The sequence below is a fragment of the Lathamus discolor genome, chromosome 6, assembly GCF_037157495.1.
Source record: "Lathamus discolor isolate bLatDis1 chromosome 6, bLatDis1.hap1, whole genome shotgun sequence".
Lineage (NCBI taxonomy): Eukaryota > Metazoa > Chordata > Aves > Psittaciformes > Psittacidae > Lathamus > Lathamus discolor.
Window position 1 is genome coordinate 87,919,111 of NC_088889.1, and position 15,871 is coordinate 87,934,981.

Here is a 15,871-nt window from a genome sequence, read left to right on the forward strand (position 1 = left end):
ATTTGATTTTCTCTCTTACAATGCTTTTCTTATGTTCTTTTACACAGTATTCTTGCTTTCTCAGTATCTGTCTTTGAAACTCATTTCAGATGTCAGGAAAGAAGTTAAAGATGTTGGCACTACTTGTCACAGATCAGACTAGGATGTCTCATTAAACTGAGCAAAGAAGGAGTGCAAATCACTTTTAATTTTCAGACTGGTTGGTCTTTAATGTTAAAGTGAATGTGATTGATGAATTGCAGAGTAATATGGGATAATACTGATATAAACTTATATTAAATATTTGAAGGTGTATTTCTGTCTCAGCCTGGTATGAGTGACTTTGGTTTCCTGTGTTCTCTTTTCTTGGCTAATGGCCTCTAAAAGTGAACTTTGAGAACAAATGTAGAACAAGTCAGGCATGCCCCTGTTGTGTTGATAATATCAACTTGACAAATGTATTCTGAATTTTGCCTGCAGCCATTAAAATGGAAAGCAGAGTCGGAAGTGTTTTACGGGAGGGGTTTTTTTATTGCTTGTACCAGCAAGTATTGTACTGATTTTGTCAAAGGAAAACATTATTTTTATAAAGCACTTGCCCTACTGACTCGCAACTGGAACAGTATATTTGAATCCATCATTATGTTATTTTTACTGCTTCATTGTACATTTGCCATGATTACATTTTTCTCTGTTTACTTCTAAGCTGGTACAAACTAAAGGCCAAAAGTCTAAACTAAATAAATATCATGTTAGTGCTAATTTAGTCTGTCTATTAATAGCACTTGTTTCTATGCATAGTGACAAGAGAGAACAGAGTTGGTTGCTGAATTTTGCATACAGAGTTTTCAATGATTTGGATGCATATGCAGAGGAGGTCAATATGTATTATTTTTATTTATTGTATAAAAGTATTTGAGGTACATTGTAAATGTGAAGTAGAAGTCTAAAAGTCATCAGCTTTGTCAGATACAATGGGTTAACAGGAAGAACATGTAGAGAAATGTGTAATTTAACGTATGTTACATAAATCTAGAAATCATTTTTGTTGTGAGGCTGCTGGATTTGCCTTTGTCCAGTCAGTGTTTCCAGTGGAATCATAGAATAGTTGGGGTTGGAAAGGACCCTAAGATCGTCCAGTTCCAACCCCCCTGCTATGGGCAGGGACATCTCACACTAAACCATGTCACCCAAGGCTTTGTCCAACCTGGCCTTAAACACCACCAGGGATGGAGCATTCACAACTTCCCTGGGCAACCCATTCCAGTGCCTCACCACCTTTACAGTAAAGAACTTTCTCCTTATATCCATTCTAAACTGTGGAACATGTTAATTTAATGTGTTTCAAATGAAAACTGTGTCAAAATAAATACCTGTTGAGTATTGCTAAACAAAGAGGAAAAACAACAGATTTGCTTCTTAATAAGCCTCTAATGATGTGCCAGCATTTCAGCCTAGTTTAAGTCTGACAGGATTCTGCTTGAGCATCTATTTTGGAAGATCTACACCGTAAAGAAGCCTTTAAAAATCTATGCTAGTAGAAGACTTTTTAATGAACTACATCAATGAAAGCTCTGATTATGAAATAAATATATGAATAGGAGTATTTATGTTCTAACCCCTGAAAGTAATAACTGAAAGGTATTTGCAGTACACCTCAAAAATTTAAATGACATTTTTGCCAAATTGTTCTCTTATTTTTTGCAATTTGGATGCTAATAAGGTGAGAATAAAAACAGCTGTATTGCATGCACTTTTTCTTTATTTTTCTCTTATTCTCTTAAACTTTTTTCTCTTATTCCCCTCTACTTACTGAGGGGAAGTAGAAGAATGGAAGAGCCCAGAAGGCCGCCCTCTGACTTTGCCTACTGGGATCCTTTTAATTTCTGCAGTGCCAGAGTCCATGTGTTCTGCCTGCAATTACAACTTGCAAAATTAGGTTTGTTTGCAATGATGTATCAGGATATCACTTCAGGATTACACCTGGGTCCTGCTTCAGTGACCTCCTCCAAACTAAACTGATTTATAAAAAACCTGTGGGTTTGTCTGTTAGACAAGTAGCTGCAGGCTCCAATACCTAAAGGGAGAGACAAGAAAGCTAGAAGAGGGGCTTTTGACAAGGGTATGTAATAGGACAAGGGTATGTAATAGGACAAGGGGAGATGGCTTTAAACTGACAGAGAGGGGATTTAGAATAGTCATTAGGAAAAGTTCTTCCCTGTGAGGATGGTGAGACACTGGCACAGGTTGCCCAGAGAAACTGTGGCTGCCCCATCCGTGGCAGTGGTTGGACGGGCTTGGAGCACCGTACTCTAGTGGAAGGTGTCCCTGCCTGTGGCAGGGGGTTGGAACTGGATGAGCTTTAAGGTCCCTTCCAACCCAAACCAGTCTGGGATTTTCCAGGTATTTCTAGAGGACTCTATTTCTGTAATTTATTTGTAGAAGGGTTTTGTTGTTGTTGTTGGTTTTAGAATTGGAACTTCATTGTACGTACTTCAGATAAATGATTTTATTGTCAAGCTCTAAGATAGAAAAAGGAGAATTGCGCATGGGTATTTTTTTTTAATCCTGTATCTAAATGTGTCGGAACTGAAGCATCAGAAGTGGGAGGGCAATAAGAACTATCATTTGTGAATCTTAAGCCTCAAATAGCCCAGGCTGTTTTCCAGCTGGGTTGGCATTAAGTATCTGGTGAAAGGTGAAGCTAACTTTGTTGATCTAGTCTCACCCCTTGCTTTCCTAAAGCAAGTTAGTGCTTGTGTTAGACAAAGACCTGCTCTTTGTTTGAAAATAACTTGAAGTTGCCAGTCCTTTCAGAGAGTGTAATTATTTCCTCTGGGGAAAATAACATGCCTTATCTACTCAAGGAAAACATTTAAGATGCCCTTTCCTGCTTGCTTTGTCCCACAGTAATCCACTTTTTTTTAGGAAGAACGTTTTGCTATGAACATTTTTCCTCTGGTGGAGCCCTGTGAAAGTAACCTTAGCCTGTATTGTCCTGAGGTGCACTCCAGTAAATACGTGTAATACGTCAACTGTATTTGTCCCGTTCTCCCACGGAGTTTAATAAAGGAAATTGTTTTGATTAATAGTTTTTAAATTCAGCAAGTAACACTGGTTTGGGTTATACATCCATCTGGCCTCATTTCTAAATTGTGAGCTTAAGGATGTATGTGAATGTTTACAGCAGAAAGAGGTGAATGGAGGGACTTGGGAAATCCTGCAGAGAATTACATCCTCAGATTGTTTCCCCCAAGTGAGCAATTTTATAGAACTTGTAAACCCACCCAGGGCTTGCCTCTTGCAGCATACAGGAATTCCCTTATTCCATATTCCACTTGAATATACATCTTCATTATTGTCAGGTTGTCTAGGTTCAGAGAAGAGATTTGCTCTTTATTTGTTCAACGTTACTAAGCAGGATTTAGCAAAACTATCTGCATTTATTTGATTAGGCACCAGCAGAAATGATCGGGTGCTTCTAAGCTCTCTTGTAAGAAAGCAGGATTATGCTATAGTATAATAAGTGTAACATGTAGGAGTGTGGTGGTTGTTTTCTTCTTTGACAACCTGTATATTATTGCACTAGTGAGATGGGACTAAGCTTTATGTTGTATTTCTGTGAGTAGGTGTTCTGTGATGTATCTCTCAGCCATGCTTTCATGAATTCCTCCTGTTTTCTGACTTTCAGTTTAAAGCTGGACAGAAAGGTTGCATGTGCAGAATTGCATCATTTCACTTGGATAATATCTCTCATCTCTTTAAGGTGACTAGGGGCTTGCATAAGATTCTATCACACTTTCAAACCCAAGCTTTACCTAAACCAGTTGATCCACTCTCTTTTATTCCCACCCTCCTTTCAACAATTCAGCAGAGTGGCTTTTGTGAAGGCAAGTCTTTTGTCTGAGGCAAAATACTCAAACTCTGAAGACAATCTTCTACCTTTTCTTGCATTAATTGGCAGTCTCATTAGAGGTATCACTGCCCTCAGAGACATGCCTTGGCTGGTAGACTAAGCAGCTTCGTTTTTTGTCTTTAAACAGTTTGCTTAACTAAATTTGCTTCCAGCCAGGTGTAAGAGAAAGTTTATGAATTGTCTTTTTTCTTTAACCTTAGACTCACCATTCTTTTTCACTTACTCCTTTTTGGTTTGTTAGCTTTTTCCCAAACATGCTAACATGACTGGTAGAAGGTAGTCATTACTTGCTGCTTCTCATGAGTATTGTCTAGAGTAATAGAGCTAATGAAGTAGAGCCTACTTGTACTTAATTTAATGCTGTGGTTATACAACACAGAGGTGTCTTTTAATTTTCTAGTCAGATAAATGGCACTAAAACATAATGATGACATGAATTACTTCCCAAGGATAACACTTCTTCAAGTTTACATTCCTTAATCTTTTGTAACTGTAAAAAGCTCCTCCTGATGATAATTTTTTATGTAACGGGATTTTTTTTTTTCCCCTGTTCTGTGATTTGGACATAATATATTGTATAATTATTACTTCTATCCTGTAAAATCTATCTAGGAGGAAAACAATTTTCCCTTCTATTTCACTACATGATTATACATTCCATATATATATGATCTTCCAATAATGAGTTTTAACCAATATTATTGATTTGCTGTTGTTACATACAGAGGAATAACTTTCAGCTCTTTGGAATTCCCTAATTTTAACACAATGTCTTCTTCACAAATGGCACAAATCATGAATATTAGTAACACTGTGAGCCGGATATCCCTTCAAGATGTTCGGGTGCATTAGTGCTAACTCTTTGAATGATTTTCTTTTAATAGTGTTCAGAGTGCAGTGAATGCAATCTTTGAAGTTGACTTATGACCAAAATCTTACTTGTACATCCTTTAGACTTTGAAGCTCATTAACCAGAGCATGTTTGCAGATAGTAAAGTGATTATCAACTCTGCTTTATTTATTGTGATCACATAGTAGCAGGTTTAGATAGAGGTACTGTAAGCTGAATGTAGGAATATGGTGCTTAAGAATATACTTGAAGTTTGGGAGACGCAATTCATTGCTTATACATCCTGTAGGATACACAGAGTTAATATAGCAGTTCTGTATGCAGAGCAGTCTGCTTAGGATGGTTTCAGGCCTTGCCATTTAAAACAAAACAAAAACTCCTAAACAAATAAAACCCACCAACATAACCCCAACCCCCCAAAAGCAAAACAAGAACACAACCTCTCAAACCTTAATAAAGCTATGGTGTTATTTTCAAAACACTATTTAAGTTCCCTCTCTGCCTAACAGTGATTTAACCCTGTCTGACTTCTCTTTTATTAAATCTTTTATTTTTCCTTTATGTATCCTTTTGATGTATGTCATCCATCAATGTTAGCAAGAACAGTGAAAGGCATTGATCTGTTGCTAGACTTGGCAACTTAAATAACACTTTATGTAAGAAGTATTGATTTATAAAATCCAGTACATGTAATTAACATTATAACTGTCAAAAATTGAAAACAATATTAACTTGCTGTTATTTATAACCCAAAGAAAATTAAATAAAATATCCAGATTAATAAACTAACTCCTTTTTTTTGCTATCAGATATGTCAAGCTAAGTTGTTTTCAAGAACAGTGATATGTTTCTTCCAATTGTGACAAGAAGAAATTATGTGTTTCATCAGTATTGTTGAAAATAGTTCTATAGTCTCTCATTATGTGTATTACCCCGAGGTGGAAAAAGAATTCCACTTGGATAGTTCTGAAGGGGCTTAGTGTAAAAGATGCAGAAATAAGTGATGATATTAAGGAAAATGAAGGTAGTCACTTTATGTGAGGCTTTCAAAGAGCCTTTGATCTGGCCCTCAATTAGTGGCTGCTCTTCTGCATGAAGGTATGCAAAGGTGCATCCTGGTTTGTTTGCAGTGTGGGGTGTTATCCAGCTCTCTGCATAAGTTACACGATGAGATAACTTTGAGAGTTCTGCAAGGATCACTTTGTGCTCCAGTGTCTGACTCAAGCACTAGTCGGGTGCCTGTTCCAGGCTTTACTTAAGGTAATGGGAATATATCAGTTGAGTTATGTGAACTTTGGACTGTGCTTTCATTGCGTTTTTGTCCTATTTCAGCATCACATAAGGATATGAACAGTCCTGTCTCTGTGCAGTATAGTGTATGATTGTGTGCTTGACACCCTTGAATTCAGTTGCACCACTGAGATCCTTTGAATGGAGTTTGTTGAGGCAGGCCTTATCCAGTTTATAGACCTATTTACAGTTTTCAAGTTTAAAGGGAAAAAAGACCTTAGAACAGCTTCCAGTTCCTAAAGGGGCCTACAAGAAAGCTGGAGACAAGCGCATGTAGTGACAGGACAAGGGGGAGTGGCTTAAAACTGACCGAGGGGAGATTGAGATGAGATAGAAAGAAGTTGTTCTTCACTCTGAGGTTGATGAGGAGTTGGCACAGGTTGCCCAGAGAAGCTGTGGCTGCTCCATCCCTGGCAGTGTTCAAGGCCAGGTTTCATGGGGCTTGGAGCAACCTGGTGTGGTGGAAGGTGTCCCTGCCCCATGGCAGGGGGTTGGAACTGGGTGATCTCTAGGTCCCTTCCAACCCAAACCAGTCTGTGATTCTAAATAGAAAATTACAAGTTGCATGTAAACAAAATAACAATAGCAGCGAGGAGTGGGTGTTGTCTTCTAGAAATGCTTGTGCATGAATCATTTCCGTTTCAGCCCCCTTCATCAAAAGAGGTCTGTGTTTGTATCTTCAATGGCTATTCATAGCTGCTGCTTTGCTATTTAGAAATTATTCTGTCCTTGAAATAATAAATAGGTGGCATTACATGGCTTTCAAGTCTGGCAGTGCCTCTGCGGTGCCATTGTCTCCTCTTGCTGCACTCGTACTTCTGTTCTGGTACTTGCAGGCGCTCCTCAGCTGTTTACCTTTTTTGATTTATCTTCTACAGAATAACCAGCTGAGAATGCCTCTTACATCATGGATGAGCTTGTGGAAAGCACGTTTATGTTTTCGTCTTTTCTATTCTGTTAAATGCTCTGTGGGGTTTCATCCTGCCTTCATCCTGGTGTCAGCTGGAATATTTATTGTATATACATGTATTGAGGGATAAATATCAGTGTGATCGGACTGGCCTTACGGTAGCTGGAGATTGTAGATTATGGAGTAGCAACAGCAGCTTCCTCTGCAGTTAAAATAATAAAGGAAATCCTGCTATATTTGGATTCTCTGTGTGAGGCAGTTTTGCCTTCCACCTGCTGTGTGCCGAGATTTAAACACTAACAACTTATTTCCTTGAGAGCTCTGCAAGTCTCTGTAAACATCACTAGATATGAAGAGAATATAAAAAGAGGGGAGGCTGTGCTTTAATGCCACTTTCAGTCCAGAGAGGTTGTAGGTTTCTTTGGAGGTTTTTGATTTGGTTTTGATAGTTAATGGATTCTCTTCTCTTTGCCCATTTTGTTCGCTCTCGTCTTTTGCTCTCAGTGCACCTGTATCTTCCTTTAAGGTATCCTCATGAGTATTTCCAAAAATAAGTTCTGTTTAGTGTAGTTCATCCTCAAAAAGGGCTGCAGAATTAAGAACATCACCTCTAGCTTCTTGATTTAAATCTTACAGCAGATATTCCATGACTTCATGAAACTATGAAGTGTGATTTGTTTCTGATATACAACAATCCTGTCTTTCTATTCCCCCGACTCAGCTGAAGTATTACAGGAGGCCAGAAAATGAAACTAAAACAAGAGGTGTAGGAATTAAAGGGGGAAAAAGAAACCTTAGTGGGCCTTTACGTTAGTACATGAGGAGCTGCTTGAGGCTCAGTTAAAATGATATCAGCTCATTATAATTTTTCCCCTTGGCTGAACTGCTGTGGAAATCAATTTTCAGAAAAGAATGTTGCAGTTGCATGTGGGAGAATCTTTCTCAGGGTATTTGGGGATAACCAGGAGAGTTTTATGGTGAATTCTACGTGGAGTGGTGTTACCAACCACTCTATTTTGTCTGTCAGAATCCAGGTCCCATAAAAACTCTTTTGTGCTTCTGTGGGCTCTCCTCCTTTCAGTTTGGTTTTGAGTGTTTCTAATAAAACTTCAGAAATCTTTTCCCTAAAGGGAATTCTCCTTCAGGAAGGATCCTGTAGTGAATGAAAGGATGGTTTTTGAATAGGCGACAGAGCGTTGGGGAGCAGATTTTATGAATGCAACAGTTATTTGTGAAGACTTTAAGCAGCCAGTGATCGTAAGATTTTATCATAAAAAGCCTGCTCTAGCTTTTTTCTGTTGTTTTGTCTTAGCATAGCACGCAAATATGTATTTGTGGTCCATCTAAAGCTGTTTGTAGAGGAGAAACATTGAAATGCTAAAACAGGTTTTCCTGTAGCAAGTAATTTTGTGGTGTGTATCTTTGAATGTTAGAAGTTTCAAAGCGAATGAATTGTGATGTTTGTTCTTTTAAACAATACTGTGTATTAAAGAAGATGGGAAAAACTTTTGATCTGCATACATGAAGAAATTAGGAGCTTAGGAATGCGCAATGCCATTTAGGTACCTGCAATAGAGAAGTGATGCTTCAATTAAAAAAAAACATTAAAAACCCTAAATCTACTGTCGGCGTGAAACATTCATTCTTGTCACTCAGGACTCCTGTTCTACTGAGTCTACTAGAAAGCTAGGCATAACTATACATTACAGAAGGTTTAGTTTTCCTCTTGGGATAGCATGCAAGTTACACAATCAGAAATTCAGTATTTATTTCATCCATATCAAATACATGATTGGCAGTTACCCAATAACTTACTTGCCAATTAGTCATTTGACCTATTGAAGGCGCAAAAAGTTACCCATTGAAATCTTGTCTCCCAGTCACTGTGCATTTAAAAGGAATAAATGTCACTTCATCTAGAAATATGTAGGTTTCCTCACACAACTTGCTGAGTCCTAAAACAATTTAATTCCATCCCCAATTAAATCTTTAAAAGCACTATCCATCAACCTCAGCTGATACTCCATTTGCATTTAGAAATGATAGCAGAGGTATCCAGCAAGCGGCTTATCTTTCTCATCTATAGGAAGATAAAAATGGGTAGTTTGGGCTCATTTACTTGACTTATGAAACTGAGGAAGAAAGACTGATTTAAATACAGTTGCTTCAGTACCGTTCCAATATAAAAGCAGATACTGTCTTTGATAAAAGTTCAAGAAATCCACTTTAAGGGAATGCTTTATGCCATTGTGCGAAAAAATCGTAACTGTGGCAGTATACTTGAAAAATAACCTGGTATTTTAATGAAATACTCCCTGTGATGCATCAGTCCTTTCAGATCGAGGCTTAGAATGTGGTAGTAAAAAGCAATTTAAATTTAATTGTTGTACTTGTTGATTTATGTCAGACATCCAAATAAGAAAATTTGAATCTCAAATATCCAATATTTTGTGTGGAATAGCCTTCTTGCAAATCAATGCACTTAAAGTGACTGAATGCTCTAATGTATGTTTGACATTGTTGACAGTTTATGAATAGATCATATACTGACTTTCACAGTATCTCACCAATACATTTTTAGGTTTGAATTCAAAAGGAGATTGATTCAAATATATCTGAGTTCAATCTGACTTCCTGGTACATTGCCCAAGATTTACTATATAGTAATGCTGAATTCCTATGCTAGATAAGCTATTGAAGTTCATTTCCACAAGAGAATACAGCTTGCATCCAGAGCTAGCACATGTATGCATCTGTGTCAGGAACAAAGATAATAAGATTACAAGGTCCTTTTGAAAAGGAAAAAATCTTTTCCATATCCAAATTGGGAATAAGAAGAAAATGGTCCTTATACCCCAGAAGGCTGCATTTACCAGCTGTCAATCAGTATAGAGCAGCTTGCACTCAACTCTGAAACATCAGCTTGTGAGTGTCACAGCTGAACTTTAATCTGTATTGATGGGATTCTGTTTTCCACAGTTTGTACCTACTTTCTTTGGATTGCTGAAGAGATTCTTCATGTCTTTACTTTGGTTTTCCTGACTCTAGCTTGCGTTTTAATTTAACTATACTTTTGTATTACGCATTCAATCCTCTAGACACATCTTTTAAAATACTCCTTTATAGCAGTTATCGTTAACCTACCTGAAGATGGCTCACATCCCTTTTCCCTGCAAACAGGGAGAGCGAAAGCATTTCTATATTGTTGCTCTTCTCCTGGGCTGATGGTTCAGTCTCCGTATGTAATTTGTTTATCTAGTCTCATTTTCCTGGAAAATTCCTCAGAGAAATTCTGTTCTCTATTTTTCTGTTCCAGTAGATTGGAACTTCAGACATGCATATGAAGAAGGGGTGATGTGCATCGTACTTTGACTATGGACTAATAAGATAAAGTCAATATAGGTGTGTTTTTTAATAAACCAGTTGTGCTTTTCCTTGAGTTTATTGAAAAATGTATCTCAGCCAAAGATTTATTTCCAGTATCAGATCCGTTGGGTGAAGTGAGTGATGGAAAGACAGCTGCTCAAATGATATTTGTTAGTGATTGAGCTGTATTTGCTCTGACTCGCTGATTCATGAACAGGTTAATCTACTTTTAACATTCAATATTGGCTCACCTAAAAATGACTTAAAAGTAGAGAGACATAATAGAGACAAATAGCAATGGCAGGATCTCTTAGCTTGTTCCTGGCACCCATTACATTATTCTTCCTCTGAATGTGTTCGTGATTATGGTAACTGATTTTCTCAAGATGTGAGCACATGATTTTACCTGAAACTGTTGGTATCCAAAAAATGCTGAGATTTCAACAGGATGTAGTTGAATTGGTTTCCCTGATGAAGGTGATGCGGTACTTCTCTGGAGTAGAGTACCTTTTCTCAGTAGCATAGAAGTGTTCAAAATCAAATTGCATCTTTACCTAAATATATATGAATTACTGGGGGACAGGACTGCAGCACTGCTTACAGAATCTTGTAGCACCCTGTAGTAACCACAAGATCTCTTTGATCTGACTTGACTTTATGTATTTTACAAATGTGAGCTGTTAGAAGGCTAAGAATCATTAGCCAGACTTTGTTAGCTTATTAGAGGGTATGTTTGAGGTCTTTGAGTTGGTACTCTCCTCAGTTTCTGAAGTCATGTTCACTCATGCTGTCCTTGTGAGTTATGCTCCCTTGATTAACTAGTGAATAGCAACTCTTGGGATTTTTGTGCCATTCAGTACAAAGCTGTATAGTCAGGCTGTCCCCACCTTGTGCAGATTGCATTTGTAGCCTCATACCTGAACATGATTTTCAGGGAGAATAGAATATGAGCAAGTTCTTGGCTTTTGTATGATGCATCTTGCCTGCTAAGGGCTGGGGAGAAGCCCAAAGCAGGTAACAATTGCATACAACACCATTTTTGTATTTATATGTCAGCATTAATCCAAACAAAAGTGTATGGGTGTTGTTGAAATAGGACCTGAAGCTATGTTATGAGATAAAAATCAGTGTAGGCTTTGCATGTACCAAAGAAAGAAAATAGGTGAGCTAACCTGGCAGTGTAATAGGACTCTTGCAGTTTAGCAACGCACAAAAGCAAGGCAGGCATGTTTTGGAGCAAATTTCTGGTTAATTTTGGCATATTCAACCCTGATTTTTCTTGAGATTTACATACAAATACACCTACACCATGCTTTTAAGGATCCTAGAGAGGATGTTAGGGAGTTTGGTAAGCAGACTTCGTGAACACTTGTAGAAGCTGTCTGTATGTGCCAAGGGCCTGGCGCCTTTTCCTTTCACACCTCCTTGCAACTCATAATTTTTTGTCATTATTATTTTTATTTTTAAATCAGTGTAGCCGAAAAGCCAGCGAGGCTCGAGTATTAACACATTTAGAAGTAAGCAACAGTGCATGAATGCTTGCTTTTCACTTTTTGTGTAGGCAGAATATTAATTATCCCTGCTTCTAGCATTCAGATAGGCTTTTTATTAGCTTTTTGCTCCAGCCTTCAAGAGAATTAAAACTGAGGTGGTCTCATGGCTTCTAAACCCTTGACTGGCCAAGGTCATCCTCATGGTGAGCCCTTCCTGTATTTAATTAATGAAACGCAAGTACCTTATACCTATTAAATGACCCCCTTTTATCTTCAATCCCTTAGCCAGTTCCTCCTTTCATACATTTTTCTTTCTGAGGTGTCTTTCTTTCATGGTTCCTGCCAATTTTCCTGTTTCCCTGGGATGCTCTGTAACGACTAAGCTTGTCCCAGTAGGTCCAGTTTAAAATCCTGCTTTCCATTGCAGCTTAAAGATACAACACTTAGAGTGCGGCGCTGTTTTGATCCTGCGTCTGAGGTGTGAGCAGCACTGTGCTGCAGAAATGCCAAAGTCATCAGAGCTTTACTGCTACCTCTCTTCATGGAATCTTTGCTCAGTATTTTATTTTCATTTCTGCTTTCAGTGAATATTTAGTGAGCTCTGATTATATAATTGAATTTGATAAACTGATGGTATGTGATTGATGAGAAAATCAGGAATAAAAGATTAGAAGATAAAATTACTTCAAGGGTTTAAGTAAATCTTCCAGAGAGCTGGGGTAATTTATAAAGCATGCCATATTCTTTATAAAAATATTCCTGTAGGTCTATTAAATTTTAGCTTCTACCAGAATTGGATTGAGTTTTGAGAATGATTTTCATGTAATACAAGCTTGATTGTGATACTTTAAATGGGAGATAGCTCTGAGTGGGTCGCAGCATCACTGGGTTTGGAATATTTGAGTAGCAAATGTAAGGCTGAATGATAGACTTGTGGGCAGCAGTCTTTGTCTTTCAAATAAATCATTTTTTCTTGCAAAGATGTAAGTTAGGAGGAGTAAATGGGTAATTCAGAGTGAAATAATGAAGGAGGTCATGCTGCTCCAGTCTTTAAATTGCTGAAAAACAGGATCAACAAATTACTTGGGTAGAGGATTATAGTGCGGATTCCAGTTTCAGTGTAATCTCCCTGAATGGCTCAACTTTCTTGAAGGAAGGAGTAGTTTAACAAGCTCATTTCATGAACCTATCTATACGTCACGTAAACATCACTGTTTTCAGGGGACTTGGTACCACTATTTCAATGGACTCTGTTGCAACTCCTTTGCCTAAATACCAGCACAACTCCCTGCCTTCTGTGTCCAGAGGAAGTCTGACGTCTGTAATCTTGCAAGGATAGAATATGTGTCTCATAACTCATTAGGAGACTCCCCAAAATATATGTGAAGCCTCTGAAAGGATTTAAGATTTCCTCACTTGTTTCAAAATAGCCATGTAAAAAATTGCTTATTGCTCTGGGTAAAATGACTGTATTTCACTAACATCGTCTAACCCCGACTTAATTTTTTCTTTATAAGGTTTTAAAATATTGGTTGATTTTATGAGTTAGGAGAAAATGGGAATTGAGATAAGACTTATTCACAGTATTTGCAGTCATTAGAACAAAAAAAAAATTAAAGCAGCTTTGCAGAATGTAATCTTAGTCATGTAATAGAGTGGAGGAGTGCAAAAAAATGGTTTAGGTTTGCTAGGAACTATCTGATAGCATGGAACTGTTCCTATTTTCTCATCCACTGAATTGTCATAGCTTCCTGTATGTCCAATTTAAAGAAAATATTACTGCTCTGCACTAGCCCTCAATCAGGTTGTTTGAAAAACAAACTTTTAACATGCTATGCATCAGCAAAGGGCCTTACCTCAAAATACTTAATTCCGTTTGTATTTTGTGCAATAGTTTATACATATTGCTTGGAGATGACATGCTTTTTTTTTGCTGCAGAAATAACTGTATCTTTCTGAAGTTTAATTCTAAAAACTAGGAAGAGAATTTGTTAGTACAAACCATCAAGCGTGTATGCAGCTGATGTGCAACTTTACTGCCAGTAAATAGTTCGGCGACCTGTGATGCCTTGACCAAGCACCACTGCTACCCTGGGACTATGCCATCCTGATCGGCGTTGAGACCTTGGGGCACCCCAAAAGCCCCTGGCATGCCTTGGGCTCCTCCTTCCTTAGTGTACATGGGTGCTGCCTCATGGCTATCAGCTATTATAAAGTATAGTGAGTGACCTGTGGATTAGAAAATCTCAGTATTGAGGGGTACATGAGGTCATTTCCCCAGAAACTGTGAAGAGAGCCTAAATGCTTTCAATAGTCAGGATGAAAATACCTGAGCTTTATCTAAACTCAGATTTAAAAGAAAGATTAGCAATTTAATTGAATGGTTAGTTCAATAGTACAATGTCTGTGGTTTGTGGGGTTTTTTGTGTGTTTCTTATGTATAAAACACACATGCACGCACTGTACTCATGAAAGAGTGCAGTAACATCTAGCTATTAAATATTATTCAGTATTTTGTATTAAATGGCCAGCTTTGAATCTAACTTGTGTGTTTTATATATATTTACATAAACAAGTTAATTTGATTATAGGAGGTATTTCTTAACTTCAAAGCTATTTATAAATTTCTAAGATTAAGTCTGTAGTTCCTGCATAGTTACAAGTGGAAACTTAACACATAAGCTATGAAAACCTTCGTCTTCCAGAGGTGACAGGGGTGGGTCTCCAGCAGGTGTAGGCTTGTCGTAAATATGCGTTTGAGTGGAGCTTTGGCAATTTACCAGTTGAGAATTTTGCTACTTGGAAGTATTTTGAGCATTTGTGATCCACAGGAGAACAAGAGTTTGAGTCTGTGTGACCCTTGAGCATTATTGAAGTACCCTCATTCAAAGTCTATTAGTGGCTTCAGGTAATATAATTTAACACATTTTGGTTGGCAATAACTTTGAAAAACACATTAATCTTGCAGTTTTGTGAGGTGTTTTTTTTTTATCTAGACTCGTTTTTCTGCCCAGATTCTTCATTTACCCTGAGACTTCTCCTGCTGTGATAATCATTTCTATCCAAGATTACTTTTCTATCCAAGATTATTCAGGAAATAAAAATACCCAAACCTTTGAGTGGATTTAATCCTCACAGAGGAGAGGGGGGAAAAAAAACCCTGATATAGTGCTGTTCACTGCCTGCCGCAGTAGACAATGCTGAAATCCTTATCAGTGTAAACAAAAAATGGACAAAAGCTTGTCTGAGTGGGTACTTCTCAGTGAGTACCAAGGACTAAGATTATCAAGGTCTTGTGAATTCCGGTTCTCAAGGTAACGCTTAGTTAGGAATATAAGAGTGCAAGACTAGACTGCTGAATCATGGTGGTTCTTGCTTTGTGATGGCCGTTTTGAGAAGAAATGAGCTAAATATTGGTGGTTTATACTATGCTCACTTAAATAGCTTACAGAGCCATTTTCTCTTTGCCTTTCAGACGATGTTGCTCCATACTTCAAGACTGAACCAGGCTTGCCTCAGATACACTTGGAAGGAAATCGACTTGTACTTACGTGCCTTGCCGAAGGCAGCTGGCCCTTGGAATTCAAGTGGTTACGCAATGACAGCGAAATAACCGCCTACTCCAGTGAATATAAGTAAATAAAAACTATATAATAGTCTTCTCTAAGTGTAATTGCAAAATAAAAAAACCCCAAAACAAACACCCCCCTTTTCTCCCAAATCTCTAATACCTCAAACCAGCTTTGTAGGTACTACTGATACATTGCCAGTTTTTTTTGGCATGAAAAATGACTGGTTTCTGCAAAGAAATAAGATCTCTATGAGAGAGTGTCTTTTGCTAAGAATGATATTTGGCATTTCAAACCAAAGGTCCTAACAAAACTCTTAAGTACCAAAAATGCTTTTTTGTTGGAGATGCAACCTTTCATGTGTTTGTAATAAATAGCAGGTGTATCCCTTAGCTAAATGTTACATATGATGTGCTACTCATCCTTGAATGAAGATAAGCTCGGTGTGACTATTCTTTTCAATAATATCTAGAAGGTGGCCTATCTTAAATTGCATAT

The 15,871-nt window shown here is 37.7% G+C and overlaps 1 protein-coding gene across 3 annotated transcripts in view; it reads left to right on the plus strand.

Annotated features, from left to right (window-relative positions):
* The window catches only part of SDK1 (sidekick cell adhesion molecule 1), a 420,202-nt gene that overhangs the window by 106,170 nt on the left and 298,161 nt on the right, over positions 1 to 15,871 (plus strand). For all 3 annotated transcript variants that reach the window (XM_065684560.1, XM_065684562.1, XM_065684561.1), the window contains exon 3: positions 15,280 to 15,439. In XM_065684560.1, coding sequence (XP_065540632.1) covers positions 15,280 to 15,439 — 160 coding nt within the window. The remainder of the gene's footprint in view (positions 1 to 15,279; positions 15,440 to 15,871) is intronic.